The 13606-nt window shown below is 37.6% G+C and overlaps 1 protein-coding gene across 4 annotated transcripts in view; it reads left to right on the top strand.

Moving 5' to 3' along the window:
• The window catches only part of MTMR2 (myotubularin related protein 2), an 86475-nt gene that overhangs the window by 63618 nt on the left and 9251 nt on the right, over positions 1-13606 (top strand). For all 4 annotated transcript variants that reach the window (XM_025355270.1, XM_025355271.1, XM_025355273.1 and 1 more), the window contains 4 exons: positions 6007-6156; positions 6907-7095; positions 9186-9371; positions 11872-12078. In XM_025355270.1, the coding sequence (XP_025211055.1) occupies positions 6007-6156; positions 6907-7095; positions 9186-9371; positions 11872-12078 (732 nt within the window). The remainder of the gene's footprint in view (positions 1-6006; positions 6157-6906; positions 7096-9185; positions 9372-11871; positions 12079-13606) is intronic.

Below are 13606 nucleotides of genomic sequence, written 5' to 3'. Positions count from 1 at the left end.
CTTTAGAAATTATAAAAATGAGGACTACTCTTTGGGAGTCTGGGAACAAATTGCTGTCCCAGGAGCATTCAGTGTAGAACTTTGGAAAGCAGATGAGGTAACTGTGTCTAAATAAAAGAAATAAATTATTACTGAAAAGAAAAAATAAGTTAAAGTGTAAATGAACAACTATACCCATACAGAAAGAGAATTATGAGATTAGGAATTGTGACAGTAAGAATAGAGCACTGGCTTCTACATAAAATGGTATGGATGCTTTATGGTCTTTGACTTACTTCTCTGAATCAACTAAAAGGTCTAATGGAGTCAGGACACTAGTTAGAAGCTGTAGTTTTAAGATTTTTTTCTTGGATATATTTTAAGTTTATTACAGAAGAAAATGAAGATGATCTCTTAAAATTAAGGACTAATGATAAAGCATCAGATTATTCACTTTCACCCCTTTAAATTTAAAAGAGGAAGTGGTAATACCTGCATTCTGTACAAAATTCAAAAGGTCCAGCAGGGTATACTGAAAGGTAGGTTTTCCTTCCAGGACAACCCTGTGTCCCCCCAGCCATTCTAGTTCCCCTCCCTTTAGGAAATGACATTATTGGTTTCCTGAGTATTTTTTTCAAAGTTTCATGTCTACAAAGCTTGTGTATGTATGTTTGGGTATTGTTTTTTTAAGCACATGGTAGCATGCCATGCACACTCTTCTGTGCTTTTCTTTTTTCATTAATATATTTTGGCGATGGTACCATCTTCAAACATACAGACCTTTCTGTTTTTTTAAATTGAGATATAACTCACATACCATAAAATTTACTATTTTAAAGTATACAGTCCACTGCTTTTTAACATATTCACGAAATTGTGCAGTTACCACCACACTGTAATTCTAGCACATTTAGAAGACTTAGTTTTAAATTTTAGCTCTAGTTCTTACTCTCACACTTAGATGTAGGCTCTTGAATGAGTCATTTATGGCACACTGCCTTCATTTTTTACTTGGTGATAGATACCACATTATGGGATGTTTGAAGGATTGGTAACATATAGAAAGGCACTTTGTAAACTGTAAAAATCTATCCAAATGATGATTATTATATTTATTGCGTTGTGAGGCTCTGAAAAACAGGTATTATGACTGGCTTTATCATGTGCTGCCACTAAAAAAATGATAGCCACATTCATTCAATAGATCTACACTTAATAGTGTTAAAAGAAATTAGACTATCTCTCTTCAAAAATGAGCAAAGGCTGGGCACAGTGGCTCAAACCTGTAATCCCAGCATTTTGGGAGGCTGAGACAGGCAGATCACTTGAGCCCAGGAGTTTGAGATCAGCGTGGGCAACATAGTGAAACCCCATCTATACAAAAAAATAAAAATTAGCCAGGTGTGGCGTGCACCTGTAGTCCCAGCTACTTGGGAGGCTGAGATGGAAGGACCACCTGAGCCCAGGAGATCAAGGCTGTGGTGAGCTGTGAATGTGCCACTGCACTCAAGCTTGGGCAACAGTGAGATTCCCCATGTCTCAAAAAATAATAAATAAAAATGGGCAAAGCTATTAATAACTGTTTAGGTTTGTCATATAGGAGAATGTTTCTTTAATTTACTCTTGAAGGACATATACAGTATGTAGTGATTATACACAGGACTATGGAATTTGTGGATAAGGCCAGGAAAAATCAAGTCATCAGTCTGGGCACAGTGGCTCACACCTGTAATCCCAGCACTTTGGGAGGCCAAGGCGGGAGGACTGCTCAAGCCCAGGAGTTCGAGACAAGCCTGGGAAACATGGTGAAACCCTGTCTCTACCAAAAATACAAAAATTAGCCAGGTGTGGTGACACATGCTTGTAGTCACAGCTATCCAGGGGGGTTGAGGCAGGAGGACTGATTGAGCCCTGGAGCTCGAGGCTGCAGTGAGCCATGAATGTGCCACTACACTCCAGCCTGGGTGACAGAGTGAGACCCTGTCTCAAAAAAAAAAAAAAAAAAAAAGGAAAAATATCAAGTCATGGGTAAAAATCTGTATAAAGATAATGAGCAGCCCAGTGCGGTGGTTCACACCTGTGATCCCAGCACTTTGAGAAGCCAAGGTGGGAGGATTGCTTGAGCTCAGGAGTTCGACACCAGCCTGGGCAATATGGTGTAACCCTATCTCTACAAAAAATACAAAAATTAGCCAGGCGTGGTGGTGCATGCCTGAAGTCCTAGCTACTCTGGAGGCTGACGTGGGAGGATTGCTTGAGCCCTGGAGGTTGAGGCTACAGTGAGCTGTGATTGCACCACTGCAGTCCAGCCTGGTGAAGAGTGCAGAGACCTTATCTCAAGAAACGAACAAAAAAGGTAACGAGCATGGTCTCCTGCAGAAATACCCAACAAAAGTTACATGCATTACTTAACAAACTTGGAAAACAGTCACTTCAGTCAAGGGAAACAGAATTTATCCTTAGAACTGGAATATAAGTAACTAAGAAAGCCATAATCCTTTCAGTTTGTTTGTGTAATAACTTGACCCTGACAAGTGGATACTGAAGGGCAGTGATTTTGTTTGGAGAGTAGATATATACCAAAGATCAATAGTTGTCAGTATATTTTTAGTACTGTCTACAAAGAAAGTGTCTGAGGGCTAGCCAATTCCAGTTTTCTGCTTGAAAGGCAGTTTTTAGTGAAGATAGGCGTGTCAGCATATCTAAGAATGAGGTAGCCATGAAGGTAATTTAAGTCAGTGGTTCTCATTCCTACCCCACCCTGCTACTTACCTGAATAATGTGACATTCCCCATGAGAACAGTGGTTCTCCTGGTAGTGATTTTACAAGGATATGGGAAGTGGAGTGGGAGACCAGAGTACCTTTCTGAGTTGGGGGATGGTGCATTAGGCTCTCCGATGTATGCTTCTCAAGTGATCTGACCTTCTTAGCTCTGACTGCATGTTTTCTAAGAAAACTTTGGAAACTGATTTTGCTTCTTATGGAAACTTCCTATGGTTCACTGATTTATTCATTTATACATTTATCAAATTCATATAATACGTTCTAAATACTAGTGGCTAAAATACGAAACAAAATGATAAAGTCCAGGTTCCCAAAGAGTTTGTGTTCAATGGAGCATTCAAACAGATTAACAATTACAATATAATGTAATGAATAGTCTGATAGAGCAAGTACTGTAGGGAGAGAACATGAAGCCATCTGGGAGCTGAAAGACGTTTGATATAGACTAGACCAGAGCATACGGTGGCAAGGGAGAGATCTGGAGAAAGCAGGATTGTAGAGGGCTTTGCTAAGTCTGGTAAAGGACTTCATACTTTATATGAAAAGCAATAGGTAGCCATTGATTTTAAGCAGAGGAATGACATAATCCCTTTTGCATCTTAAAAGATTACTGTGGAGGCAGTGTAGAGAATGGATTATAGAGGGACAGGAGAGAAGTGATAATGGCCTGAATTAGGGAAGTGGTGGTAAGAATTGAAAAAAGTGAGCAAACTTCTGGTATTTCCGGAGGCAAAATCATAGAAATTGGTCATTGACTGGATGTAAGGGATAAGGGAGAGGGAGGAGTTAAAGACGATAACCAAGTTTCTTGGATGAATACCATCTCTTTAAACTTACCAATTCACTGTACTTTTTAGTATAGCATGTGAAAATATACGTATATATAAAAAATATATATGTATATATAAAATATGAAATATATAAGTATATATTCACATGCTATACTAAAAAGTACAGTGAATTGTGTGTATATATATATTATATATAAGTTTTAAGATGGAATCTCGCTGTGTCATCCAGGCTGGAGTGCAGTGGCGTGATCTTACCTCACTGCAACCTTCACCTCCTGGGTTCAAGCAATTCTCCTGCCTCAGCTTCCCAAGTAGCTGGGATTACAGGCATGAGTCACCATTCCCGGCTAAGTTTTGTATAATAGAAATGGGGTTTCATCCATGTTGGCCAGGCTGGTCTTGAACTCCTGACCTCTAGTGATCTGCCCACCTCAGCCTCCCAAAGTGCTGGGATTATAGGCGTGAGCCACCATGCCCGGCCAGCACGTGAATATTTTGTTAAAAACCTCTAATTAAGCCTTTTACTTGTGGAAATAAGTCATGGGTAAAAATCTGTATAAAGATAATGAGCAGCCTGGTGCAGGGTTTAACTTTCATCTTAAAGTTGTCCAGAATATCTGAAGTCAAGGAAATCAGGAGGGAGGGAAAGATGTAGACCATAGGGAGCAAGATGGGACCAGGCTAATTATATGGGGTAAACAGGATGTAAGGTACTAATGAAAGAACGGTTAGGGATAAATAGAAGCGCTATTGAGAGTGTTTGCTGGAAGGGAATTTTCTTTCTTAATTTTAACAGCCTTCTGGGTGTTTGGCAACAGCTTGAGAAATACTTCTTTAAAGGAGAGTACATTCTGCTCTTTGAGATTTTTACAACAATTTAGTGAACTAGGATAGTAAATTTTTCTTGAGGAATAATGTACTTTTATATAAAAAGGACAGATTTGGAATGGTCATGGAATTCTCTGCTACTTCCTAATGTATAGCTTTGGCCAAATTACAAACTGTGCCATAGTTTCTTTATGAAATGAAGTTAATGAAACCTGAGTACAGTAAAATACATCTGTGTTTGGGTGTAAAGAGGCTGGCAAAGTGCCTACACATAATAGATGCTCAGTAAATGTATTTTTCACTTTCAATTCTGTCTTTTTGTTTGATAAGCATTTTCAGAGATCATAAAATTTAAAAGATTTTCTTAGGTCCAATCATTTAATAGCTGAATTTTGTATACAATGAAGGATGGAAAATTTCAGTTGTCTTATTAAGTAATCCTATAATGTGAAGTACTACACTATAAAATAGCAGATGTTGAAGAAGCACGAGAGCTCAATAGTTGATATATTTTTAAAAAATTGTTTTAAACATTTTTCTTGCTTGTTGCCTTTTATTTTGCCTTGCATGCCTCCCTTACTTTTCTAATATATTTTAGATTAGCAAAATCCATTAGTACCTGAGTGAAAAATGTACTTCACGTATATAAGTGATAGCTTTGTATGTAGTACTCTGGTGGACACTTGGTGCCTGACTTCTGATATTTCTTTGTATAGATGAATGGCAACAAAGTCAATCATCCAGTCAAACTGAATGAGACCCTGCACTTTGGGAGGCCAAGGCAGGCGGATCACCTGAGGTCAGGAGTTCACGACCAGCCTGACCAACATGGTGAAACCCTGTCTCTACTAAAAATACAAAATTAGCCAGGCGTGGCGGCGCATGCCTGTAATCCCAGCTACTGGGGAGGCTGAGGCAGGAGAATCGCTTGAACCCGGGAGGCAGAGGTTGCAGTAAGCCGAGATCACATCATTGCACTCCAGCCTAGGCAACAAGAGTGAAACCAAAAAAAAAAAATAGGAACATTTGGCCAGGTGTGGTGGCTCACGCCTATAATCCCAGCACTTTGGGAGGCCAAGGCAGGTGGATCACGAGGTTAGGAGATTGAGACCATCCTGGCCAACCCTGTCTCTACTAAAAATACAAAAGTTAGCCCAGCACGGTGACGTACGGCTGTAGTCCCAGCTACTCAGGAGGCTGAGGCAGGAGAGTCACTTGAACCCGGGAGGCAGAGGTTGCAATGAGCTGAGATCGCACCATTGCACTCCAGCCTGGGCAACAGAGCGATACTCTGTCTCAAAAAAAGAATAGGAACATTTGAAGTATTAATGTTTCCTCCCTCCTCCTGAATATGCTTAGCACAAGCCCACACTCAGTATTTAGTGAATTAATGTCTGTTATATTAACATCAAATTGGGAATTGGGTTCCACAAATGAATACATATCCCTATATCAGAATATCTAATCCTAAAAGCCTGGTACCACAGGCTGACAACAGCTATCCCAGCACTTTAGGAGATGGACAGTAGAGGTCAGAGAGATTGAACAGGATAACTTCTGTCCTGGTGTTGTTTAATATTTTAGTTAGATAGTAATTTGTCTTATGTTTCATTTCACATGTAGGGAATTCCAAATGAAAGCTGGAGAATAACAAAGATAAATGAACGATATGAACTTTGTGATACATACCCTGCCCTCCTGGTCGTGCCAGCAAATATTCCTGATGAAGAATTAAAGAGAGTGGGATCCTTCAGATCAAGAGGCCGTATCCCAGTAAGTAGGAAGTTTGGAGTTTGGATGAGCCTTTGCAAGTGCTTTTTTACTCAACGTAATGCTGAGATTAATGAGTAGGAGAATGGATTCAGGATATAAATAGCTACAGCAGCAGGTCTTTCGTGGGGATATTGGAGATTGATTTATTTAGTAAAGTTAAAACTAGAGGAAAGACTCAGATTAAAGAGGCTTCCGGAGAGTGTGATATGGGTATTAGATAAACTGCACAGAATTGCATGATTCTTCACTGAAAAGCAAAGTTTGCTCTGTGTATTAGTCACTATTTATCTTATTGTATATTCTTTAGTCATGGTGATAAATGTTCTTTTTTTTTTTAAGTCCTAGAAAGAACACCTTACAAATTTATAACTGGATCTTAGAAAGATGAGCTTAAATAATTTTAGGTACAAAATTCATAGATTCTAAAGGCTTTTAGAACTGAGCAGTTTTGCTAATATATTAAGTGGGGTTTACTTAGCCCTGTTTCAAAGTATTTTTTCCAGGAGGTAACATTTCCCAGTAATCAACGACTTTCCTAAATCAGTATCTGACTAAAGAATTAGACCAAGTTTTCCACATGCCAGAATTGGCTTGAAAGAAAGGCGATAATTTTTCCTAGCAGCCCCAGATGTCCTTTCATGTCCAGGCTTTGGATCCAATTAGAAAGCAGAGATTTATTGAGTACTGTTTTTGAGAATTATAAACAGAGAAGTATGTAAAAGGTGTGTTACCTTTTTTTTCCTCATTAAGGTTTTATCATGGATTCATCCTGAAAGTCAAGCCACAGTCACTCGGTGTAGCCAGCCCATGGTTGGAGTGAGTGGAAAGCGAAGCAAAGAAGATGAAAAATACCTTCAAGCTATCATGGATTCCAATGCCCAATCTCACAAAATCTTTATATTTGATGCCCGGCCAAGTGTTAATGCTGTTGCCAACAAGGTCAGATGGTCTCTTAGTAATTATAATTATGGTTTCATGGATCAGCTGAGTTTGGCAGGGCCACAGTGTAGTAAAAAGGGCTCAAGCTCTACACTGGTAAAGATATAGGTTCTAGTCTTTTTTTTTTTTTTTTTTTTTGAGACGGAGTCTCGCTCTGTCTCCCAGGCTGGAGTGCAGTGGCCGGATCTCAGCTCACTGCAAGCTCCGCCTCCCGGGTCCACTCCATTCTCCTGCCTCAGCCTCCCGAGTAGCTGGGACCACAGGCGCCCGCCACCTCGCCCGGCTAATTTTTTGTATTTTTTTAGTAGAGACGGGGTTTCACCGTGTTAGCCAGCATGGTCTCGATCTCCTGACCTCGTGATCCGCCCGTCTCGGCCTCCCAAAGTGCTGGGATTACAGGCTTGAGCCACCGCGCCCGGCCAGGTTCTAGTCTTGGCTCTTCAACTTGATGGTGTGATTTTGAGTTATTTAACCTCTTTAGACCTCAATTTGTTTATTGGTAAAAATGAGAATAATAGTTAACAGTGTTGTTTTGGGAGCAAACATCATTTAATAAAAAATAATGCATAACCTTGTGCTTACTTACATAATAACTAGGTGTTCAGTTATTCTGAGTTTCCCACTTCTCCAAATTTGACAACTGAGTTTATGACTCACTGAAGTCCCTGTATAGTCCTGCTCTAGGAATAGCAAACTAGTGTTCTCAGTGACTAGTGGTGCCCTCTTCTGACCGTCCTCCACCTGAACAAGGTATTCAGACTGACTGACAGTCAGCTGTAGCTGATTGTTCCAGCAGAATAAATATTAGCATTATGGAAATTGAAATTTTGGTTCAGTTGACCAAATCTATAGGAGGAGGGAAGGAGAGAGAAGACATAACAACTTGACTACAGCAGCAGGTACCATTACTGAAAACTGCTCATCTTTTCAAGTGTACATTTCAGTGCTTTTAGTATATTCACAAAGTTGTACAACCATCACCACTACCTGATTCCAGGACATTTTCATTCTATGTGTTTCTGTGACAGGTTCTGTATAGTTGTTACCACTGCTGTCTTTCTAGAATGTTGCAACAAATTTGAATTGAAAGTTCCTCTCTTATTCCCACTCTTCAGAAGTAATCCTTGTTAACAGGTATCCATTGAAACACTGTTAATTCTATAATTGTGCCAAATGATTTCCCACTCTCAGTGTCAGAAAGGAAGGTGAACTTCTGTTCTTTCAGTAATTTGTTGCTGTTTATGAGTTCGTGGGTTCTGTTGTTTTCAAAGATGTGGGTCATATGATCACTTAATTTTATATAATTATATTTGCTGCTCCAGTATTTTCCTAATTTGTTTCTATTAGGGCTCTAAGAAGTATGATTTTACACATGAGTTAGGTAGAAGATAGAATATTTTATTCATGAAATATAAAAAGATTAAGTCCAGAAAAATTAGGTTCTTCTTTCCAGCCATAGCTTATTTTGAACACCAAATATTTTCTCATTCTATTCTGTAGATGTAGATTTCAGTCTTTGAGAACATTCATGATGATAGCATTCTGTGCTTTTATACTTGTTCTTTTTATTTAAAAAGAATTATGTGGTTAAAAAAGAAGCAGGTCATTTTGATTGCAAAGAGTTTATTTCTTAGATATGAAGATTAAAATGAGGTGAAGAGGCAGGGAGGTGAAGAAGCATAGGTAAACCAGACATGCGGTCGCAGCACCTGAAACTTACAGTCTGGTAATTTCAGTATATATGAAAGGAAGTCTTCTATAAGAACTTATGCTTGGGTAGAAGTTGAAGTATGGGCTGGGAAAATTTAGTGCTTTACAATGTTTAAATACCCTCATATGTGTTTCACATTTAATTTTAATAACGGGCCACATGAGCAAGTCAGAGTACGTATATATTCATTTGGTAAAGAAGAACATGAGGAAGCGAGTGGTTGTGCTAAATAAGTTGTCCTGAGCCATCCACATTTTCCCGTGGAGTTTTCCTGGTCTCCAGTAATATGTATCATCTTTTATGCTAGTGGATATTTTATGTCACTTGTCCACAGATGTGCATTCATTTATGATTTTCCATGATGTGTGCTTTTTTCCAGGCAAAGGGTGGAGGTTATGAAAGTGAAGATGCCTATCAAAATGCTGAACTAGTTTTTCTGGATATCCACAATATTCATGTTATGAGAGAATCTTTACGAAAACTTAAGGAGATTGTGTACCCCAACATTGAGGAAACTCACTGGTTGTCTAACTTGGAATCTACTCATTGGCTAGAACATATTAAGGTGGGTGTGTGTTACTATATCCCAAACAAAGACTTTCTCTACCCCTTTGTTTATATTAGCTTTTAATATTAACAATGAAAAATGGGTAAATGCTTTGATACTTGGAATTACTACTGAATTTTAATGTTTGAATGAATTGGTTTTTTATACTGTGCATTTGGTTCTGTTGTACTTCTTTCGTTCCCCCTCGCCATCCTATCTGAATTCGAACCATCCTTCAGATTCTAGTTCATATTTCATTTCTTCGTAAAGTCTTCCCAGATTGCATCCTTTTCCATTTTCTCTGAACTCTTTACCCTGTCTTTCTATCTAGTCAGGAACTAGCCTGTATTTTGTTTGCTTTTGTGTGTCAACCAATGTATATTGCTAATTTATGAAGACCAAGACTGGATAAATCCTATATATATATTTTTGTCTTCTCAGGAGCTAGGGCAGCACTATCTGTGAATAGGTACCCAGTAAATATTAGTTGCATGATATGTGAAAACCATTCTGATCAGGAAAATGAGGTGGAGTGGTTGCATGAGCCACACTGAGTGCTAAGTCATTTGCAGAGCACATGTCAGTGCTAATTTACCTAACATGCTAATATAGTTATCATATTTTCAGATATGGTCTGTCAGTAACATAACTCACCAAAATATAGACTTATGTAACCACATATATAAATATTATGAGGTAATGGGAAATGCATTCTTTCATGATAAGAACGATACTTCTACTCACATTAAAATCTCTGAAGTTCAGACAGAATTGAAGAGAAAACCAAACTGAGTTAAGAATTTTAAATAGACCACTTTTACTATTGTTTCCGCTTTGAGAAGCTTAGAAGCTTGAAAATCACAAAGTATAAACACTACTCAGCATGTTAATGTGGCCCATTTATTAAATTATGTGATGTGTAAATATACGGTCTTACGCTTGATTTGGAACTAACATAAATCTCTGTGTTTGATTCTGAAAACTCCAAGTATTTAATTTCCAGCTACAACATGGTCTCTAAAAGGCTGGCTATAACAGAATCAAATTTCCCTGGAGGTATAAGACATATAGTTGGGCTAAACTACTTTATTCTCCCCCAATCCTTATCACACCAAGAAAGTTTATTCAATCACTCTCTTCTGGTCTCTGTTCAAATATCACCTGAGAGAGGCCTTTCCCCGCCTCTTTACAAGATAAGAGTTCTACCAGCACTCCCTATAACTTCTATGGAGGGTTTTCACTTATTGCCATCTGGTATACTGTATATTTCCTTGTTTATTTGTGACTGGTGGGCCTTGCCCAAATAGAATGTAAACTTCAGTAAGCAGGAACTTTGTTCTCTGCTGTATGGCCTGTGCCTAGAGCAGTATCTACCTTCTAGTAAGGGACTCCATAAATGTTTATTTAACGAATGAATGAACGATTACTACTTTGTATAACTCTTTCTGACCAGTCGTAACTAAACCTTTGGGTTAGTGATTCTTAACTTTGTATATGCACTAGAATTATAGGTGGAATTTATTTAAAATACTGAATTAGGATCATTGGAGAATGGGGTCTAGGCACTTCAGGCTTACAAATGCCTCTGATATCCTGATGTCAAGATTGTCATAGTACCCCATTTCCAGAATATGCTAATAGCTGTGATCGAGGGGAGGTTACGATATTTCCAAGCTTAATAATCTGTTTTCTTTCATTCTCATCTGTGTAGGTAGAACTATACTGTTTTTCAAGTATAATACGATATGGCCATTGCAGGGAAGAATAGGCTGTACTGTCCTTTTTTTTTTTTTAAGATACCATACTTTTGTGTTTCTTTTTTGGTTATATCTAATTATTTTTAATAATTTAGTTTTAACTCAAGATCGATTTCAGAAAAGGTAAGTTATTTTGTAAAGGATTTCTGCATATTTAAAAAAATAAGAGCTTAAGTTATTTTAAATAACAGATTGACATATTAATCTGTGAATTTTCATGCATAGTGTTACAGAAAAGTAGCTCACTCTAAAGTTTATACTATGCTTGCTGTATGCTTTGTGACATAAAAATCTTTAGTCAAAACAATACAATAAATGCTATAGAATATTTCAAAAGAGATCCAGTATTATTGCTTTCACGTACTTGTCCCAATTTGGTTTCAGTAAGCGTTGTTTCAAATCATAAAAAAACTTCAATTTCCATATCAATTATTTTTATTTAAATAGATGATGGAATATTTGATGATTCTTAGAAACAGATCTCTTTAGAACTTTTCTAAGAAGAATCTTACACCATGATTTATTTAGCACCCAAAGGTACTTTTTATTTAGCTATTTCATTGGGCAAATTAATAGGAGTCAACAATTATGAGGTTTTTCTAGTTTTAAAAGCAAAATTTATGTATCTTCTACCATTTAAAAAAATTATTCTTAGGAAGGGACAAATGTTTTTCCTCATGTTATTGAAATAGTGATCCCTCATAAGCTTTATTAGTAAATTTTGAAGAAGGAAGTATTTATTAAAAAAATTTGTTTTCCAGCTTATTCTTGCAGGGGCTCTTAGGATTGCTGACAAGGTAGAATCAGGGAAGACGTCTGTGGTAGTGCATTGCAGTGATGGCTGGGATCGCACAGCTCAGCTCACTTCCCTTGCCATGCTCATGCTGGACGGATACTATCGAACTATCCGAGGATTTGAAGTCCTTGTGGAGAAAGAATGGCTAAGTTTTGGACATCGATTTCAACTAGTAAGTAAGGAACCTTGACTTCTGATACCTAGGCATGTGAAAAAAATACGTTTTTTAAAATAAGATATTCTTCGAAATCATCATTTATCTAGTGGGGCAAACGTTTTTGCTTGCTTTGGAAAGCATTAGGATATCCCTAACGTGACTAGTCTGGAGCCAGAGCTATTTGTCAAGCATCTGACCCGGTCTTTTCTGTGATCTCCACTGGGAAACATCAGATATCATTCAGTGATTGTCTATGGGTGTTTCTGGGCAGGCGTTTTCCTAAGTAGTTGAAAAACTTTTAGAAGGGTCTTTACCCAGATGCTGTCTGTAATGTTAACCTTTAGTATCCAGTAGTTACCAGAGTATACTAGCAGTGTTTATACAGTGTCCCTTGGTATATGTGGGGGCTTGGTTCCCAGACCCCATGAATAGACCAAAATCCACACATACTCAAGTTCTGAAGCTGGCCCTGCAGGGACCACGTAAAGTCGGCCCTCTGTGTATGTGGGTTCCACATCCTGCATTTGGCTGAAACAAATCTGCATATAAGTGGACCTGGGCAGTTCTAACTGTGTTGTTCAAGGGTCAACTGTAACTTGAAAGAGACATTTAAAGTTAGTCTGTTCTTTTGAACTTGAACTGTTAAATAAAATTGGGCACCTGGGTGTTTATTCAGATGGCTCACATTTTGCCGCTCTCTACACAATGTACTTATCATGAAATGGCCATTTAAAACAAACTTTTACTTCAAAGAATAAAGTTTTAGTCAGCCAAAGCTGCACATGTTCATATAAATGTGATCAAAATCAAACATTTTGGGGTGTTTGAAGTTGCTATGGATTCCTAAATTGCTAACTCTGGTTACCTACTCCCCCTCTTTTTTTTTCCTAGTTATATTCTGAAAATAGAATTTTGACAATTAAAGGGCACCCAGGCAAGAGGATTTGCTCACAAGGTTAATGTAATGATTCTCAAACTTTTTGGTTTTAGGACCCCCTTTACATTGTTAACAATTATGGATAGCTGTTTTTCCTAACTCCCCAAATTTGTCACCCGGAGAACTTTATGTGAGTTATATCTATCAATATTTGCCATATTGAAAATTAAATTTAAAAAAATTTAAAAATATTTCTTAATTTAGGAAGTAAGCCTATTATATATTAACAGAAATAATATTTAAATGGAAAAATACTTTCCAAAACAAAAAGTTTAATGAAAAGACTGGCATCGTTTTACTTTTACAAATTTAATGAGTTTGGCTTAATAGAAGATAGCTGAATTTTATATTTATTTTTACCTTCAATCTGTTTTGTGAGTTTTAAGTATATGAAGAAAATCTAACCACATACAGATATGTAAGTGGAAAAGCAGAAAGTATTTTAATAGCTTTTTCAGGGAATTGTAGATATTCTTCTTTGATACTATGCCAGAACTTGATAAACAGTAGTTTCTTAGAGGTTAGTTGTTATACGGAATCCAAAATCAAATTAATGAATTTTTTAATCATTAAATTCCATTGGTCTCGCTTCCATTTTGAATAGAT

Source organism: Theropithecus gelada, chromosome 14 (genome assembly GCF_003255815.1).
Source record: "Theropithecus gelada isolate Dixy chromosome 14, Tgel_1.0, whole genome shotgun sequence".
In the NCBI taxonomy this organism is placed as follows: Eukaryota; Metazoa; Chordata; class Mammalia; order Primates; family Cercopithecidae; genus Theropithecus; species Theropithecus gelada.
The sequence above is the reverse complement of the archived record's forward strand: the minus strand, read 5'-3'. Positions and strand labels throughout refer to the sequence as shown.